This window comes from Lepidochelys kempii, chromosome 2 (assembly GCF_965140285.1).
Source record: "Lepidochelys kempii isolate rLepKem1 chromosome 2, rLepKem1.hap1, whole genome shotgun sequence".
Taxonomy (NCBI): Eukaryota; Metazoa; Chordata; order Testudines; family Cheloniidae; genus Lepidochelys; species Lepidochelys kempii.
In genome coordinates, this window is record NC_136381.1 from 89110548 (window position 1) to 89126432 (window position 15885).

General features: G+C 39.2%; 2 protein-coding genes across 3 annotated transcripts in view; both read left to right on the forward strand.

Annotated features, from left to right (window-relative positions):
- Positions 1-15885, forward strand: part of TWSG1 (twisted gastrulation BMP signaling modulator 1) — a 40936-nt gene that overhangs the window by 21039 nt on the left and 4012 nt on the right. For both annotated transcript variants that reach the window (XM_073331600.2, XM_073331603.2), the window contains exons 3-4: positions 2842-2941; positions 7036-7302. In XM_073331600.2, coding sequence (XP_073187701.1) covers positions 2842-2941; positions 7036-7302 — 367 coding nt within the window. The remainder of the gene's footprint in view (positions 1-2841; positions 2942-7035; positions 7303-15885) is intronic.
- RALBP1 (ralA binding protein 1) overlaps positions 7219-15885 on the forward strand; it is a 98348-nt gene continuing 89681 nt past the window's right edge. The window contains exon 1 of the mRNA XM_073331597.2: positions 7219-7302. The gene's annotated coding sequence lies outside the window, so the exon portion shown is untranslated. The remainder of the gene's footprint in view (positions 7303-15885) is intronic.

Consider the following 15885-nt stretch of genomic DNA (forward strand, 5'->3'; position numbering starts at 1 on the left):
AAAATGAACTATCTTCCAAAATCCTCTTTCTAACATTGTTTCTATAAAACTTATCTGTAATGAAGGTGAAACCAAATTGTTTGCCTAGAACTCTTGCTCCTCTGTCAGAGTTACAAAATTAACCTTCTTTCTGTAAATCCTCATAGTAGTAAGTGCTATGCAGGTATGGACCCCTTATGATGAAAACAAGTGACATCACTTCAGTATATACTGGCAGCCATTTTGTAAGGGGCTGGTCAACACTGTTAAAAGGACGCAATCTACTTGGGAGCAGGGAGAGATAAAAGTAACTTCAGGTATTGCCCTGACATTGAGTCCCCCCTTCCAATTTTTGTGGCTTTACTACATTTTCCTATTTCTTAAAATGTTTTTTCTCTGCCCTGTGGCTTTACTGAAAGACCCACATAGACAAGAAAAAATGACCATATCGGGAGAACCATGAAACTGAGTCTCTAAAGTGCTGGCAGATGTGTAAAGTAAATTGGAAATATTTTTCTGATATTTCAGTTCTTGAGTTCTGAGTTTTTAAGACTAGGATTATTTTTTAAATTGATAGTGTTGCTTTAACAAATGGTGTTGAGACCAATAAAAAAAAGGCATGGAGAAGGGTTTCTTTATAGCTTTACATATGCTTTACATTGTTACCTTTATTGATGTTTCTACATCAGTTAATTTCCTAGTGTTCTTACCATGGTGGGTTATAGGCTTTGTAGTTCTTAATTCTGTAATACACAAGAAATGTAAATAAGCAAACAAAACCCTATGTACAGAATCTAATCGCTCAGTAATTTGACTTGAAATAGAAAATTAAGAAATATACACGGTAATTTTCATATAATGTCAAAGGGGACTGAACTGTCCTTTGCACTGCATTGGCTCTGCCTCGTACACTCAGGTAGATGGACCCCATATAGCCAGACCTGGTCTTATAGATGTACTCTTTTTTTCTTTCTTTTTGTTTCGGACCTTCTGCACAGTTAAACAGGGTGAAAATCCATTGATGTTGTGTGCATATTTGCATTTGCCCGTGTTGTGGTTTGCTGTGTTAGGAGAAGGGTGGGATGAAATTGGAGAAGCAGTTTTACAGGAAAATGTCTGGGAATCTGAGCCTTAACTTATTGAAGTTCAGGGTGAAGGTACCCCCTATAATAACTGATACTCCCTTCTTCTCTCCCCCACCCCTTGTGTTTACACCTAACTGTAAATCAAAAGTGTATTGAAACTCATCCTTCTGCCATACCAGAAAATATATACAAGAATAGCTTGACCATTGAAAGGATGTGGCAAGCAAACTCCCCCTCCTCACAATATTTTCTTAACAAGATATGCTCAAGTAGCTCTGCAAAAGGGTTTGATGTTCCTTAACGATGACGGGTAAAGAATTTAAAAAACGGGTTTCTGCCCTCTCACTGCTTCTTTTAAAAGATAGCAAGAAGGCCCCACAGCTGTTCCAAGCTTGTTTTCTGTGTGCCTTTTTTTTTGTTTAACTCAGTAATTGATATTTCTGATGTTTCTGTCTGTCCTGGTTTTGCTGGAGTTGTCTTTGGAGGGGACCAGAGGAGCTTTCTCAGCCTTTATTGGAGGAGTGGCATTACTGAATTTTTTAACAGAAAGAACTTCCTTCCAAGTTGTTTGTTGAGGTTTGAATTAAATGCATTGTTATGAAAAACTAAGTCTTAGACCATCTGAAGTAAAGACCCTCCCCTCTCAGTTGTTCAGGTTTCACCTCGTGTTGTGATCTAATTTGATATGTGTTCTCCAACCAGCCAGCCCTTCAGTCATTCAGTAAAAGCAGGTTAGCTAAAACACAAGTTTCTAAAGTAAAATAAATAAATAAAATAAGCAGAACACTTTTTATTTTTCCAGGCTTCCTTTATACATCAAAGATGTTTCCATACTTAGAGACTCTGTAAGCACTTTTTCTTCAGTAGGGCAGCTCAACCATTGCTCCCCGGCTTAGGTGATGTGTCAAAAATGCTTGAGTCCTCTCCCCCAAAAAAGCACAACCCATTTTTCCTATGTAGGTCACCTTTAACTTTCTATTAACAAAAGAAAAAATAATGAATAAAAAATCCTTGTGATAAACTTTAATGTGCTCTTTGACTATTTAAATACTTTATTTCCATAACTAAATCGTAGTAGTGTGTTTGTGATAGCAAAAATAACACTGCCATCTGTAAAGGGAGGGGACAAGTTATATATCTCAATCATTATCAAAGGCTAGTCTTGACCACGTATCTGTCTTTTGTCTGTCTAACAAACAATATTGCTGTTAAAAATAGCATGTAGGGCAAGAAAGAGATATTTCTAAAAGTTTATTAAAATATGGTGACAATCTAGTGATCTCTTTAAATATTGTATAAGAAAACTTAGAAGTTGTACACAAATCTTGGGTTTAAGTGATTGCACCAAATGTGTTGCTATCAGAATCCATAGATGGATGCATCTGTGTACATTTCATAGGTTTATTGCCTATAGTTATTCGTTGTTTGCAGAAGTTACATTTAAGAAACCACACATTTCTGTTATGAAAAGAGAAAATCTCTTAGAACACCATGCCCAGGCTGCAAAAATATTCACTTAGCTCTGCAGAGAGTTTGTAAATCCAGGTATTCATGGGGGAAATGGTGGTACATTCCCTCCTACACATAATGATTTTGTGTTAAATGCTCAGTATCCCAGTTGTTGATAAAAATGATATCCTGACCTTAAAGAAACCTAAAATAGTAAATATCTTCCTTTGAAAATGCAAAGAAATAATGCTTGCTAGATGAAGAATTATCATAACTTATTAGTATTCTACATCTCAGAAAGCTCCAGCATAATGTGCTGTGTTTTCAGGAGCTGTGTCAATGCCGACCTGGGGAAGGAAACTGTTCCTGTTGCAAAGAGTGCATGCTTTGTCTAGGCACACTTTGGGATGAGTGCTGTGATTGTGTTGGTAAGTTCATTATTTATTATCTACTGCTACTGCTCATTGCATCATTTCTGTAATTAGATTGTAAATTCTTCAGGGCAGGATCTATATTAAATATTTTAATAGCACACTGTGGGAGCTGAATAGCTAATTATAAGCAAGTAGATATTACTGGGTCACCTGATGTACATTATCTGTGGTATTCCTGATTTTATTCAGTTAATGTCACGGTAACTGATTCTGTTTCAGATTATGGAAAACCCCTTAATTTGTCACCTGAGAGGAACTCAGTACACCAACAGTGTTCAATTATCACATTTTGTGATACAGTGGAAGGACTAACTACAAAGTGCCATTAGAAATATCATACAAACAGTGGCGCTTAAGGTTTGCTGTCTTGTGAACCCTGAGAGCTAGAAACAAATACTCAAAAACTTTACCAGATGCCTACTAGCCAGAAGAGTAAACTTACTATCCAGAAATGGGTATGGAAGATGAGGGTGAGTGTTCCACCAGTGAGGCTGAGGGGATAAAGCCCTGACAAGAAGCCCAGTGCTAGTAGCTAAGGCTTCTACTAGTGAGCGCTATTCCTGGACCCTGCTTAGGGATTCCATCTTCTGTATTATCCATATCCTTATAGGTGTCTGATGTATTAGAAGCTTCAACCCTCTTCTGGATGCTGGAAAGAAGAATAAGTTTCCTTTCTTTTCACTCAAGATCCTCCTGGCTGGTGTGAGAGGGGCAAGTCTCCATTGTTCTACCTTCCCCACAGTTTCTTTTTCATTGATCCTCCCCTCTATTGAAGATAATGAATAGCTACAGCGCCTGACTCTTCTACTGCAGCTCATAGCTTCCCAAGGAATAGCATGAAATGGATGTGATTGTTGGTTGTTCTGCTCTAGTCATTGGGTTCTGACTGCCCACTTTGAAACTGGCCAGTTAACTATCAAAACTTCACTTTGCTTGTAGTTTTGCCAAGTATCAGCAACAGCAGAGGCACTGCAGTTGTTGGTAGGCAGACTCAAAAAGGGAACTATAACTAGACTTAAACTAGATTCATAGGTGGAAGATTATTTTTGCAACCAGGAGACTAGAAATTTAACTTTTTAAATGAAAGCTTCAGGTTTGCAGAAATTGATGACTGAGGCACCCATGCTCAGCAGGGGATGCTTTCAGATCAACATGAGAATGTTATTCCTGCAAGTCCTGCAAATACTGCTGAACAGTTGTATTGCTTAGTGTTCCAGGGGCATAAAGAATTTCCAGCTGTAGGAGGCCACATGATTTTGGAAGTGAAAACCACATTACTGGTAATGATTGAACTGGTATTTGGCTTTTTTCCATTGTGACTTTTGTCCTTACTTTCAGTGGGCTTTTCAATAAATAAACTTAATTTTTTTAAACTCCCAGAGACTAATAAGAATTTTTATTTCTAGTTGCAATGGCAAGCACAAATAACATTCAGATCTTATATGAAAATTAGGGGTGGGACTTATTGCCTAAGTGAAGTGTAAGAATAGTAAAGTATGTTCCTATGTCATGTTCAGCCTTTGAAAGTCCATTCATCTGGGGAGGTAGGATGATTTAGTGGGTCAGTGCTTACTGCCTTCTGCAAGATGTAAGTTTTAATATTAAAAAAAAAAAATACGTCTAGCCGTTATGGTTGTGGAGAAAAGCTTCCAACAAAAAACTAAACAGATGCAACAGCGGCACAAGAAGGATAAGTGTTTCACACAGTGCTGCCCTGCAGCAGCTGCAGGAGTGAAATTAAAAAGTTTCTGGTCAGTTTCACTGGTGCTATTAAGAATTCTCTTGATAGACTCAATTGAGGACAACTGTGAAGCTATTTCATGCTGCTCCTTGGGTGAGCTCTGAGCAGCAGTAGAGGTAGCCCCTAGATCTAATAACTGGAGAGCAAGGAATCAAAAGGAATTTATTAAAAAATGGAGGCTAGGATAGTGATGAAGCAACATAGATCCCTACCATCCTTGCAGCAGTTGGCAGTCAGGGAACAGTGAGGGAGAGGGAGTGTCTGTGGCTCATAGAAAAGCAATCAAGAAGAGCTTCACTTTTGTCAGATACCTACTATCTGGATGCTACAAGATGGAGAGTCCCCAAGCAGGGTCCAGGGAGAGCACATTAGTAGGAGTTTAAACACTCTTCCCTTTCTCATCTGCAGAGAAAAGGAAGGACACTGGGCCCCCTCATTTTAGTTTGTCTTCTGGCCTTTAGCTTTAGAATCAGAATCTCCTGGGCCTAATGGCACATGTGGCAACCCATTTTTCCCACTGCTGTCTGTCCACAGCAAGATGTTTGACTCTACCATAAGTTGTCTCCATTGTGGCAGCATCTTTTTTGATTGTCCTGCAATAGGTCATTCTTTGTCCTCTTCTTTTCCCTCCAGGTGGGATCCAATCTAAGATGTACCTTGTGCTTCTGCCACAACATAGCGTGATGACATGGTCAAACCACTGTTGCCATTTCTGTCTGAGTACTGAGTCCTCATTCTGCTGACCTTTGTGGTACACTTCCACATTGTTACACAGTCTCTCCAATTAACTTCCTGTTGTGTACTTCCACCATCTGTTGTCTTTCTGAGGCGTACAATAGTGTTCTGAGGACAATTGCATTATACAATCTCATTTTAGTGTGTACATTTTTCATCTTACTCTGACAGATGTTTGACAAATGGAAAAAAGATCCACTGACTTTGCCAGTTCTTGCCTGCACTTCTTAATGAGCTGTCCATTAGTAGACGTACTTTAAAGATAGATGAAGTGAACTCTTCCATATTCTTCTCCACCAATCACACATCCGTCAGTGTTGACAGCATTTTCTTGTTTCCATGATCTTGGTCTTCTGCGTACGGATACAAACTCCCACTTTGGCCACTTCTGCTTTTGTTTGCATTCCATTCAAGTTGGTATCTAAGTCTCGCAGCTTACTCTTGCACAAACAATCTGAGTGCACTAGGCAGCAGCCATTTCTGTTCTCATCCCAAAGTCTATGACCATGCAGAAGAGAAGTGGGGATAGTACACAACCTTGCTGGTAGCAATCTTAAACCATTCCCTGTCACTGATCTGTGTGCTGATGCAGCATGCAGTTTCGTCATACAAAGTGTATATCACATTAACGGTGTTTGCTGGAATTCCATAGTGTCTCAGGATCTTCCAGAGGGCTTTTCTGTGGACCCAATCAAACACCTTCATAAAGTCAAGAAAGTTCTGGCCATTGGGTGTCTGGCAATGTTTTCAAGCTCTGTATATGAACTATTAATAATATAAATTGGGGTGGTTAGAGTTGAGGGTGTGGGAGAGAGCATAAGTATGGTACTGAGAGACTGGGGAAGTGAGGGGAGTGAAAGATAGAGGCAGAGCCAGAGAACATAGTGCAAGGAAAAAGAGAGATGAGCACGTGTAGGGGAAGAAAGAAAAGAGGAAAATGACTGGAAAGCTCCAAGGAAGAGGTGCACTATGATCTCAAGTAGAAAAGAAAGACGTGGAATAAAGATGAAAGAAAAGCAAGAGAAGGAGCTACATAAAACGTTGACATGAATATTGTATTAATTGTAACACACAGTAAACAATTATGTGTTCCTTTCATTTCCAGCAGGCCTGGCTTTAGGGGAGTTGCACTGTAGGTATTTTTCACCCCGGCTCTTAGGTTTTGGATAAACTCTTCAAGTCCTGATCATACTAATGTAAACAAATATCTGTTTTCTTTCAGATGCTGGTATTGTAGTATTTTTGTTCAACGAAACAAACAGCTTCAGTTGAACTTTTCATACCCTAAACCATAACCATAATGGAGAAAGGGAAGCAGAGTGCTGTGCACAAACATTCTTGTGGTGTCTTCATTTATGTACTTCAGTGTTGCCAAGGCATCTCACTTTAAACTTTAGTGCATCACTGCAAAGATCTTAAACCCAGTGGGTGAAATACTGTCCCTAATGAAGTATATGAAAGTTTCTCCACTGATACCATTGGGGGGTCAGGATTTCACCCTTTTTTTTTTTTTTTTACAAAAATTAATTTTATTTCTAAATGCTGCCCTTCCTGGGGATGGACGGGAGACAGTTTTAAGACTTTTCACTTTACACTTTTCATTCCTCTGCAGGTATGTGCAATCCTCGCAACTACAGTGACACCCCTCCAACTTCCAAGAGCACTGTAGAGGAGCTGCATGAACCAATCCCTTCCCTTTTCCGGGCACTCACAGAAGGGGATACTCAGCTGAACTGGAATATTGTCTCCTTCCCTGTAGCAGAAGAACTGTCGCATCATGAGAATCTAGTTTCATTTTTAGAAACAGTTAACCAGCCGCAGCACCAGAACGTCTCTGTTCCAAGCAACACTGTCCACACACCATACTCCAGCGACAAAGGTAACAGTTAGTTGTCTAAAGGCTAAATTCCTAGTTTTACCTTTGTGAAGGGGCCCTAAAAAGGACAAAACATTTTTATTAACCATGCTCAAGTGTGCTAGCCTCCTTAAAGTACAAATAAAAGCCATGGTCCCTGCCCTGAAGAGTTTGGTCTAATTTTTGTCACAGTGGGACAAAGGGGGAGTAACACAACATCATGGGCAAAGGGAGGAGCATATGACAGTCTTGGGCGGGGGGAATGAACCACAAAACAATTTGTCAACATGGAATTTCCCCTCCAAAATGTGGGGTTTCATCAGTTCACACCACTCTAGGTGGGATAATGTAAAATGCTGTCAGAAGCTGAACAAATTGCCTCTTCTGACTCTGAGAAAATCAGACTCAGATCAGGAACTACACCTAATCTATCCCATAGCAATACAGAAGTAGGCTGCTGGAACAGTTTTAAATATGTAGCTTTAAAGAGCTAAAAAGGGAAAATTCAGAGAGCTGGTGTTTTTGCTCCTGGATCTGGAATAGAGGTTAAACTCTTGGCTCCAAGATGGCATGTTTTGAGCATCTGAGTGACAAAATGATATTCCAGGTAATACTGGATTAACTATAGATATGAGTAAGTGTTATCTGTTTCTTGGCATTGATGGCATTGATTCAGGGGATGTACGTGATTGGAGGAAGGATGATAAAATATTGATTGCCAGGGGGAAATGATGCCAAATTCAGTTGTTGTGACCTGGAGACTCCTTTTCTGACGGTTGACTTTTTTAAACAGAATTTACAGTATTTTCTCCGACACCCTCCCATGAAACTTAGAGAAACATCGTAAACTGTTCTTTCCTCTTAACTAAATGATTTTTTACCACTTAATTTTTTTAAAAAGAGGAATACCATCTAATTTGTTAGTCATATCTATAAGCAGTGCTGTGATTGGCTTTTTATTGTTTGACTATTGGTAACTTGTGCTGTTCTTCCTGTGCTGGCTCTTTTATTTAACTAATGAAAGGAATACAATTAATATGGACGTATTGCATTTCCATGTAAGTGTGAACCTCTGACCTAGTTTTGTTTCTAAACAAGACTGTTCTTCATTAAATGGAACTCAGAGAGAGACTTTTCTTATTTCCTTTGATTTTAAGGCACATTAAGAAAATAAATTCATTCCAGATGCAGGAAACCATATGGTCAGAAAACATCTAGTTCATATCTGTGTTTGACATTATTAAAATATTTGCTTTCTGGTGTTAGAATAATGAAAGTAACAATGTTAAATAGTAAACTGCAGAAAGCCATATGTGCACACAGTACAGTATTTAAAGATGTGAATTATACAATAGAACCTCAGAGTTATGAACACCTCAGGAATGGACCTCTGAATGAACATTATGGTTGTACTTTCAAAAGTTTTCAAGTGAACATTGACTTAATACAGCTTTGAAAATTTACTATGCAGAAGAAAAATCCTGCTTTTAACTGTCTTAATTTCAATGAAGCAAGCACAGAAACAGTTTCCTTACCTAGACAAATCTTTTTTTAAACTTTTTCTTTATTTTTTAGTAGTTTACATTCAACACTGTACTGTATTTGCTCCTCCCCCCCACACATACACAAACACACAGGTTTTTCCCCCCTCTCTGCTTCTGCCTGGTTGCATATTTCCTGTTCAAAATGAGGTGTGTGGTTGACCGGTCAGTTTGTAACTCTGATGTTCGTAACGCTGGAAGGCATTTGTCAATTTTACTTGCTGCCTTTTTGGATTAAAAGTTGGAGTTTTGGGGCGGGATTTTCTCAAGACTTTATGAAAAGGGCAACTTGTTCTAATAACAATTTGCATTTTATTCATAGCGGGAAAGGTCCCAAATCCAGGTGGTTTTTTGTCTATTTCATGAGACTCCCTGTTCCATAAGCAACATTGTATTCAATATGAGGTTCAAAGATCATGCATGCTATTGCTAAATTCCGAGAATGACAATTGGGTTAAACTTAGAAATAGGTACTCAATGCCCCTGATTAATAGGCTATGGTAGGAATTTAGCATAGAAATAAAAGTGAACTTTTTATAGTTAAGAAACTTGAGCAGATCTAATCCTTTTCAGATCTTCAGTGATTGTAGATGGGGAAGGTGTAAAATTGCTTCCAACATCATGTACTTGGAGGAGGAATAAAAACTGCTGGGCAGTATGGACAAACAGATAATATGCTTGTGCGGGAAGGCTTTCGTACAGCTCATGTAAGCACAAGTATTACAAAATACATGTACATACTATTCATACTATAAGTAGGACATACTAACCAACAGCCTGTATTGTTTCAAGCTAAAACATCTACAAGAAAAATGCTCTGCTAGAAATACCAACATATCCTACAGTCAGTGGTGCTCTTCAGTCTACTGAACCTAGGGAGTCCCGTAAAGCCCTGCACATCTAGGGCCCTGGATGCCAAACATCCATCAGTTCCACTAGTAGTGCTGCTAACAATTGTAATGAGGCTACTAGAAAGCCACTTGGGTTTTTTGCATGCTCTGGTTCCTCTCTGCTCAGCTTGTCTGTCTTCTGTGGACACCTGCCATCCGGCACTAGCATTGTATGCTAAGAAGGTATGGCCCAGATATCCTCTTTCTACCTATGCCTCTTTTACTTGTTGCCCATAAGGTGCAATGCTGGCTTCCATATGCCCCCTCCACTTTTTCCCTAACTTTGGAGCTGGGGATGTGTTGTCAATAACTAGAGGTTAGAAAGAGGGGTTGTCAGAGGTGGATGGGACCCAGCTTATTGTATGTTGTTTTGTATAGGGTCCCACAAAACTTGGAATGAGCCCTGCCTAAAACTACACTTGCCATATTCTGCCACGCCTCTCTGACTGCCTTGATTCCATACAATGCTTATGCAGGGATTGAAACTAAACTTGTCTGAGGTGTTGAACTTACTATTTTCAGTTCTAGATGAAAAGTATCGCTAGCCCAAGGGACCTCTGAGAGTTGTAATGACAGATACCTCATGAACCACTGGGGCTAGAAAGGACTGCTTTATATTACTGGGAAGCTGGAACTTCCCTTGGTACAAAGCATTCCTTTCTAGCCCTAGCCCATGCAAGCTATTGGACCTTAAAAATCGCATTCTGTTACCATGCTGCTGATTTCCTCACGCCCAGCTTGACTCTGACACTTTAGATATTATTTTGAACTACGGGAACTAGTGATAATTGTTCATACCAAGGGTTGTCAACTCTTTAGTCAGAACTTCAAGCTGTTTTTCTGGGAATCACATTTTTTGTTCTACATATTTAGCTTAAACTCCTTTTTGGTGGCCTCAGAGCTCAGAACTTGCAGTTCAGTACCTTTTAGAATGAACTTAATTGTCACAGGTGGTGACAGAATCTTGGCAGCAGGAGGAAGGATAGCAGAGTATCTTTTGGCAGCTGATGAAACAAAATCCGTAGTGCAGTGAAGGGTGTCTTGACATTAACCATTGGTTACTCTCTGGATGGGCTCTGAATTCACCCTCTTCTGGAACCCGAACCAAGTAAGAGAGTTTGTCACCAATAGTGTATCTAGCTTACTGGATACAACAGGTGGATGTTGAAATAGGTCTCTCTTTTATCATCCTTAATTACCAGAAAATTGTATACTGGTTTATTTTAATAATATATTTACTTCTTTTGTTAAGTGCTTTGATCTACTGATGAAAAGCACTGTATATGACTACCTAATTATTTTCTCTTACAAAAAATGTATTGTCTCTCTTTCATTTGCTGGCAACGCTGTAAATATAGTTTGGCTTGGAGAGGATCAGAAGAATTTTTCATCTCATAGATAAGATTTTAAAGACAAATATTGTATATCAGACTTGGTGTGCTCTGAACTTGTGACTTCCCAAAGTCCTCTGCTGTGTAGTTCTTTTATAATTATTGCTTGCACTGGAAAACATGAAGATTATATCAACATGCTGATGGAAACATGATGCTGTCTTGTTTTGATTACTTTGAATTCAGACTTTTTTTTACGTTATTCTCTGCCACACACACCTCCCTTTATTCTGAATTTAAAAAAAAAAATCTTCATTTTCTGAGATAGTGAGTTATTTATCTGCAGTATTTTCTTCCCCTGAGAACTCTGTCTTCCACATTCCTTTTTGGACATATGTGAAAATTGTTAAAATGCTAATGAAAGAACTGTTACTGCAATAAGTAACATCCTTTTATCTACAGTGAGACAGTCAAGTGGGTGTTTTACATAATTGGTTCTTGAAATTGACAACAGTTAAATAGATTTTCCAGAATACATTGTGAACCTGTAGCTGTAACCTTTTTTACATGGCCACATTTCACAAGTCCAAGAAAGAATCATTTTAGATAAGGGCTCCTGAACTTGCTAGAAGCAACAGGCAGAATTCCATTGCCTGTCATATGCGAACAAAGATTTGTTCTTGAACTGCTGGAGAAGAGATAGTCAGTGATGTAGCAGAAACAGTGTGCTTTCTTTTTTCTGCATCAGACAACTTGTTTTGTTTCTTTATTCAAGATTCTTTGCTCAAGATATTTAAGACCAAAGCAGGCTGTAAGAACTTCAAAAAGATCTCACAAAACTAAGTGATTGGGCCGCAAAATGGCAAATGAAATTTAATGTGGATAAATGTAAAGTAATGCGCATTGGAAAAAATAATTCCAACTATACATACAATATGATGGGGGTTAATTTAGCTACAACTAATCAGGAGAAAGATATTGAAGTCGTCTTGGATAGTTCTCTGAAGACGTCCACGCAGTATGCAGCAGCAGTCAAAAAAGCAAACAGCATGGTAGGAATAATTTAAAAAGGGATCGAGAATAAGACAGAGAATATCTTATTGCCCTTATATAAATCCATGGTATGCCCACATCTTGAATACTGTGTACAGATGTGGTCCCTTCATCTCAAAAAAGATATACTGGCATTAGAAAAGGTTCAGAAAAGGGAAACTAAAATGATTAGGGGTTTGGAACGGGTCCCATATGCGGAGAGATTAAAGACGCTAGGACTTTTCAGCTTGGAAAAGAGGAGACTAAGGGAGAATATGATAGAGGTATATAAAATCATGAGTGGTGTGGAGAAAGTGAATAAGGAAAAGTTATTTACTTGTTCCCATAATATAAGAACTAGGGGCCACCAAACAAAATTAATGAGCAGCAGGTTTAAAACAAATAAAAGGAAGTTCTTCTTCACACAGCGCACAGTCAGCCTGTGGAACTCCTTGCCTGAGGAGGTTGTGAAGGTTAGGACTATAACAAGGTTTAAAAGAGAAATGGGTAAATTCATGGAGGCTAAGTCCATTAATGGCAATTAGCCAGGATGGGTAAGGAATGGTGTTCCTAGCCTCTGTTTGTCAGAGGGTGGAGATGGATGGCAGGAGAGAGATCACTTGATCATTATCTGTTAGGTTCACTCCCTTTGGGGCACCTGGCATTGGCCACTGTTGGTAGACAGGATACTGGGCTGGGTGGACCTTTGATCTGACCCAGTATGGCCATTCTTATGTTCTATTCCATTGTTATGAGAGATTTTCAAATGCAGAGAAGAGGGGAGGATCCCAATACATATTCACAGATGATTTGGTCTCCTTCAAGGAAGGAATTGGCGACTAGGACTATTAAAAGCCAACTCAAACAAAAAGCTTCCCATTCCTGAGAAATAACCATTTTTGAAATTGTACATTTTGTTAACTTTTAGGTCTCCTTTATCAATCTTTAAGTATAAATTTGCAATTTCAAGGTAAGGAGGAAAACAAGTCCAACTCCATCATTTGTAGAGGTGCTATATCTTGATTGTAATAAAGCTTTTGACAGTCTCACATGACATTCTCATGAACAAATTAGGGAAATATGGTCCAGAGATTAAATTACTATAAAAGATGGGTGAAAAACTAGTTGAAAGACTGAGTTGTCTTTGTTCGCTGTCAAATTGGGAGGGTGTATCTGGTGGGGTCCTATAGAGGTGTGTCCTGGACCCAGTTCTATTAAATATTTTTATAATGACTTGGATAATGGAGAGTATGCTCATAAAATTTTCAGATGTGACATCAAGATGGGAGGAATTGCAATCGCTTTGGAGGACAGGATTAGAATTCAAAAGGACCTTGAAAAGTTGAAGAATTGATCTGAAATCAGCAAGATGAAATTTAGTAAAGACCAACACAAAGTACTTCACTTAGGAAGGAAAAATCAGATTCACAACATCAAAGTAGGGAATAACTGGCTAGGCAGCAGAACTTCAGAAAGGGATCTGGGGTTACAGTGGATCACAAAATGAATGTCAGCAATGTGATGCAGTTACAAAAAAGGCTAATATCATTCTGGCATGTATTAACAGCAGTATCATCTATAAGACACAGGAAGTAATATCCACACTCTGTTTGGTACGAGGGAGGCCTCCTCTGGAGTACTGTGTCAAGTTTTGGATGCCACGCTTTAGGAAGGATGTGGACAAATTGGAGAAGAGTCCAAAGGAGAACAACAAAAATTATAAAAGATTTAGAAAAACCTGACCTATGAGGAAAGGTTAATAAAAACTGGGCATGTTTAGTCTTGAGGGAAGAAAACTGAGTGGGGACCTGATAAGTCGTCAAATATGCTAAGGGCTGTTATAAAGAGGATGGCAATCAATTGTTCTCCATTTCCACTGAAGGTAGGAAAAGAAGTAATGGTCTTAATCTGCAGCAAAGAAGATTTAGGTTAGATATTAGGGAAATCTAACTATAAGGATAGCTCTTGTTTTTTCCTACCCCCCCCCCCCCCAGATGTTCTGGTTTAACTTGGATTTTAACTTGAAGAGTGGTCAGTTTGGATGAGCTGTTACCAGCAGGAGAGTGAGTTTGTGTGTGTATGGGGGTGGGGGGGATGTGAGAACCTGGATTTATGCAGGAAATAGCCCAGCTTAATTGTCATGCACATTGTGTAAAGAGTTATCACTTTGGATGGGCTATCACCAGCAGGAGAGTGAATTTGTGTGGGGGGGTGGAGGGTGAGAAAACCTGGATTTGTGCTGGAAATCACTTTAGATAAGCTATTACCAGCAGGACAGTGGGGTGGGAATAGGTATTGTTTCATATTCTCTGTGTATATATAAAGCCTGCTGCAGTTTCCACGATATGCATCTGAAGAAGTGAGCTGTAGCTCACGAAAGCTTATGCTCTAATAAATTGGTTAGTCTCTAAGGTGCCACAAGTCCTCCTTTTCTTTTTGCGAATACAGACTAACATGGCTGTTACTCTGAAACCTGTGTTTCAAAGAGTGGCTGTAGAATCCCCATTATTGGAAGTTTTAAGAACAGGTTGGACAAACACTAGTGAGGGTATATTTGGTCCTGCCTCAGCACAAAGGGATGAACTAGATGACCTCTCAAGCCCTACATTTCAATGATTCTATGATTTGGTATGGATTAAGGATGGTGTCAATAGAGTTTCCATAACTTATAAAAAGTTTCTTAATAGTTCATAATAAATCACTGGCAAATGGGAAACTGAAATCTGTATCCTGGAAACAAAGATCTTTCCTCCCTAATGTGCACATTGGTTGTTACTGTAGTTATTCAGAAGTGCTGGGCTGCTGTTTGCTTTTTCCCAAGAGACATGACCTTTGTTTTTGGAGTGAGGAGAAATGTCTGATTATATTAAGAACTATGTGGACTTCAGCAAACAAATCTATAAAATGTATACAGTGGTGTTGTGGCTGTGTCCATCCCAGGATGTTAGAGAGACATGGTGGGTGAGGCAATATATTTTATTGGACCCACTTCTGTTGGTGAGAGAGACAAACTTTTGAGCTTACATAGAGCTCTTCTTCTGGTCTGGGAAACATACTCAGAGTGTCGCAGTTAAATACAAGATGGAACAGATTGTTTAGCATAAGTAGTTAACACATATTTCAAGGGACATTCAAGGTTAAGTGGCCTATTAACCAAATAAAATCACTACAGTCTCAAATGAACTCACACAGGAAAATGATAAAACATAAAAGCACCATATCACCTGTAGGTGAACACTTTTCACAAAGTGATCACTCTGTAGCTTGGTCTACACTACATACTTACTTAGGTATAACTATGTTGCTCAGGGGGTGTGAAAAATCCACACTCCTGAGCGATGTAGTTATACTGACCTTAACCCCACGTGTAGACAGTGCTATGTCAGCGGGAGATCTTCTCCCGCCAACTTAGCAGCTGCATCTCACAGAGGTAGAGTTATTAAGCTGAGGGGAGAGCTCTCTCCCATCAGCTTAGAGCATCTTCACCAGATGCACTACAGTAGCATTGTGCTAATGTAAATTTGTAGGTCGACCTGCCCTATATCTGACCTATTAGTCCTCATCCTCAAAGGAAACTTGCAAAACTCTTTCAAAGGACAAGCCTGGAAGCTTAAATTCATAACTTTGCTAGACACTAAATCATGGAGTGAATAGAGACACTGGATTTATGGCTTATTACAACAATCTGTAACCCATTAACAACCCCCACAGTTGCACCCCCTTCTTTTTCCCACTATGACTGGTGGGGTGTTAACCAACTACTTCACCTTGAATGGTCCCTCCAAATATAGGTTAACGACTATTGCTGAACAA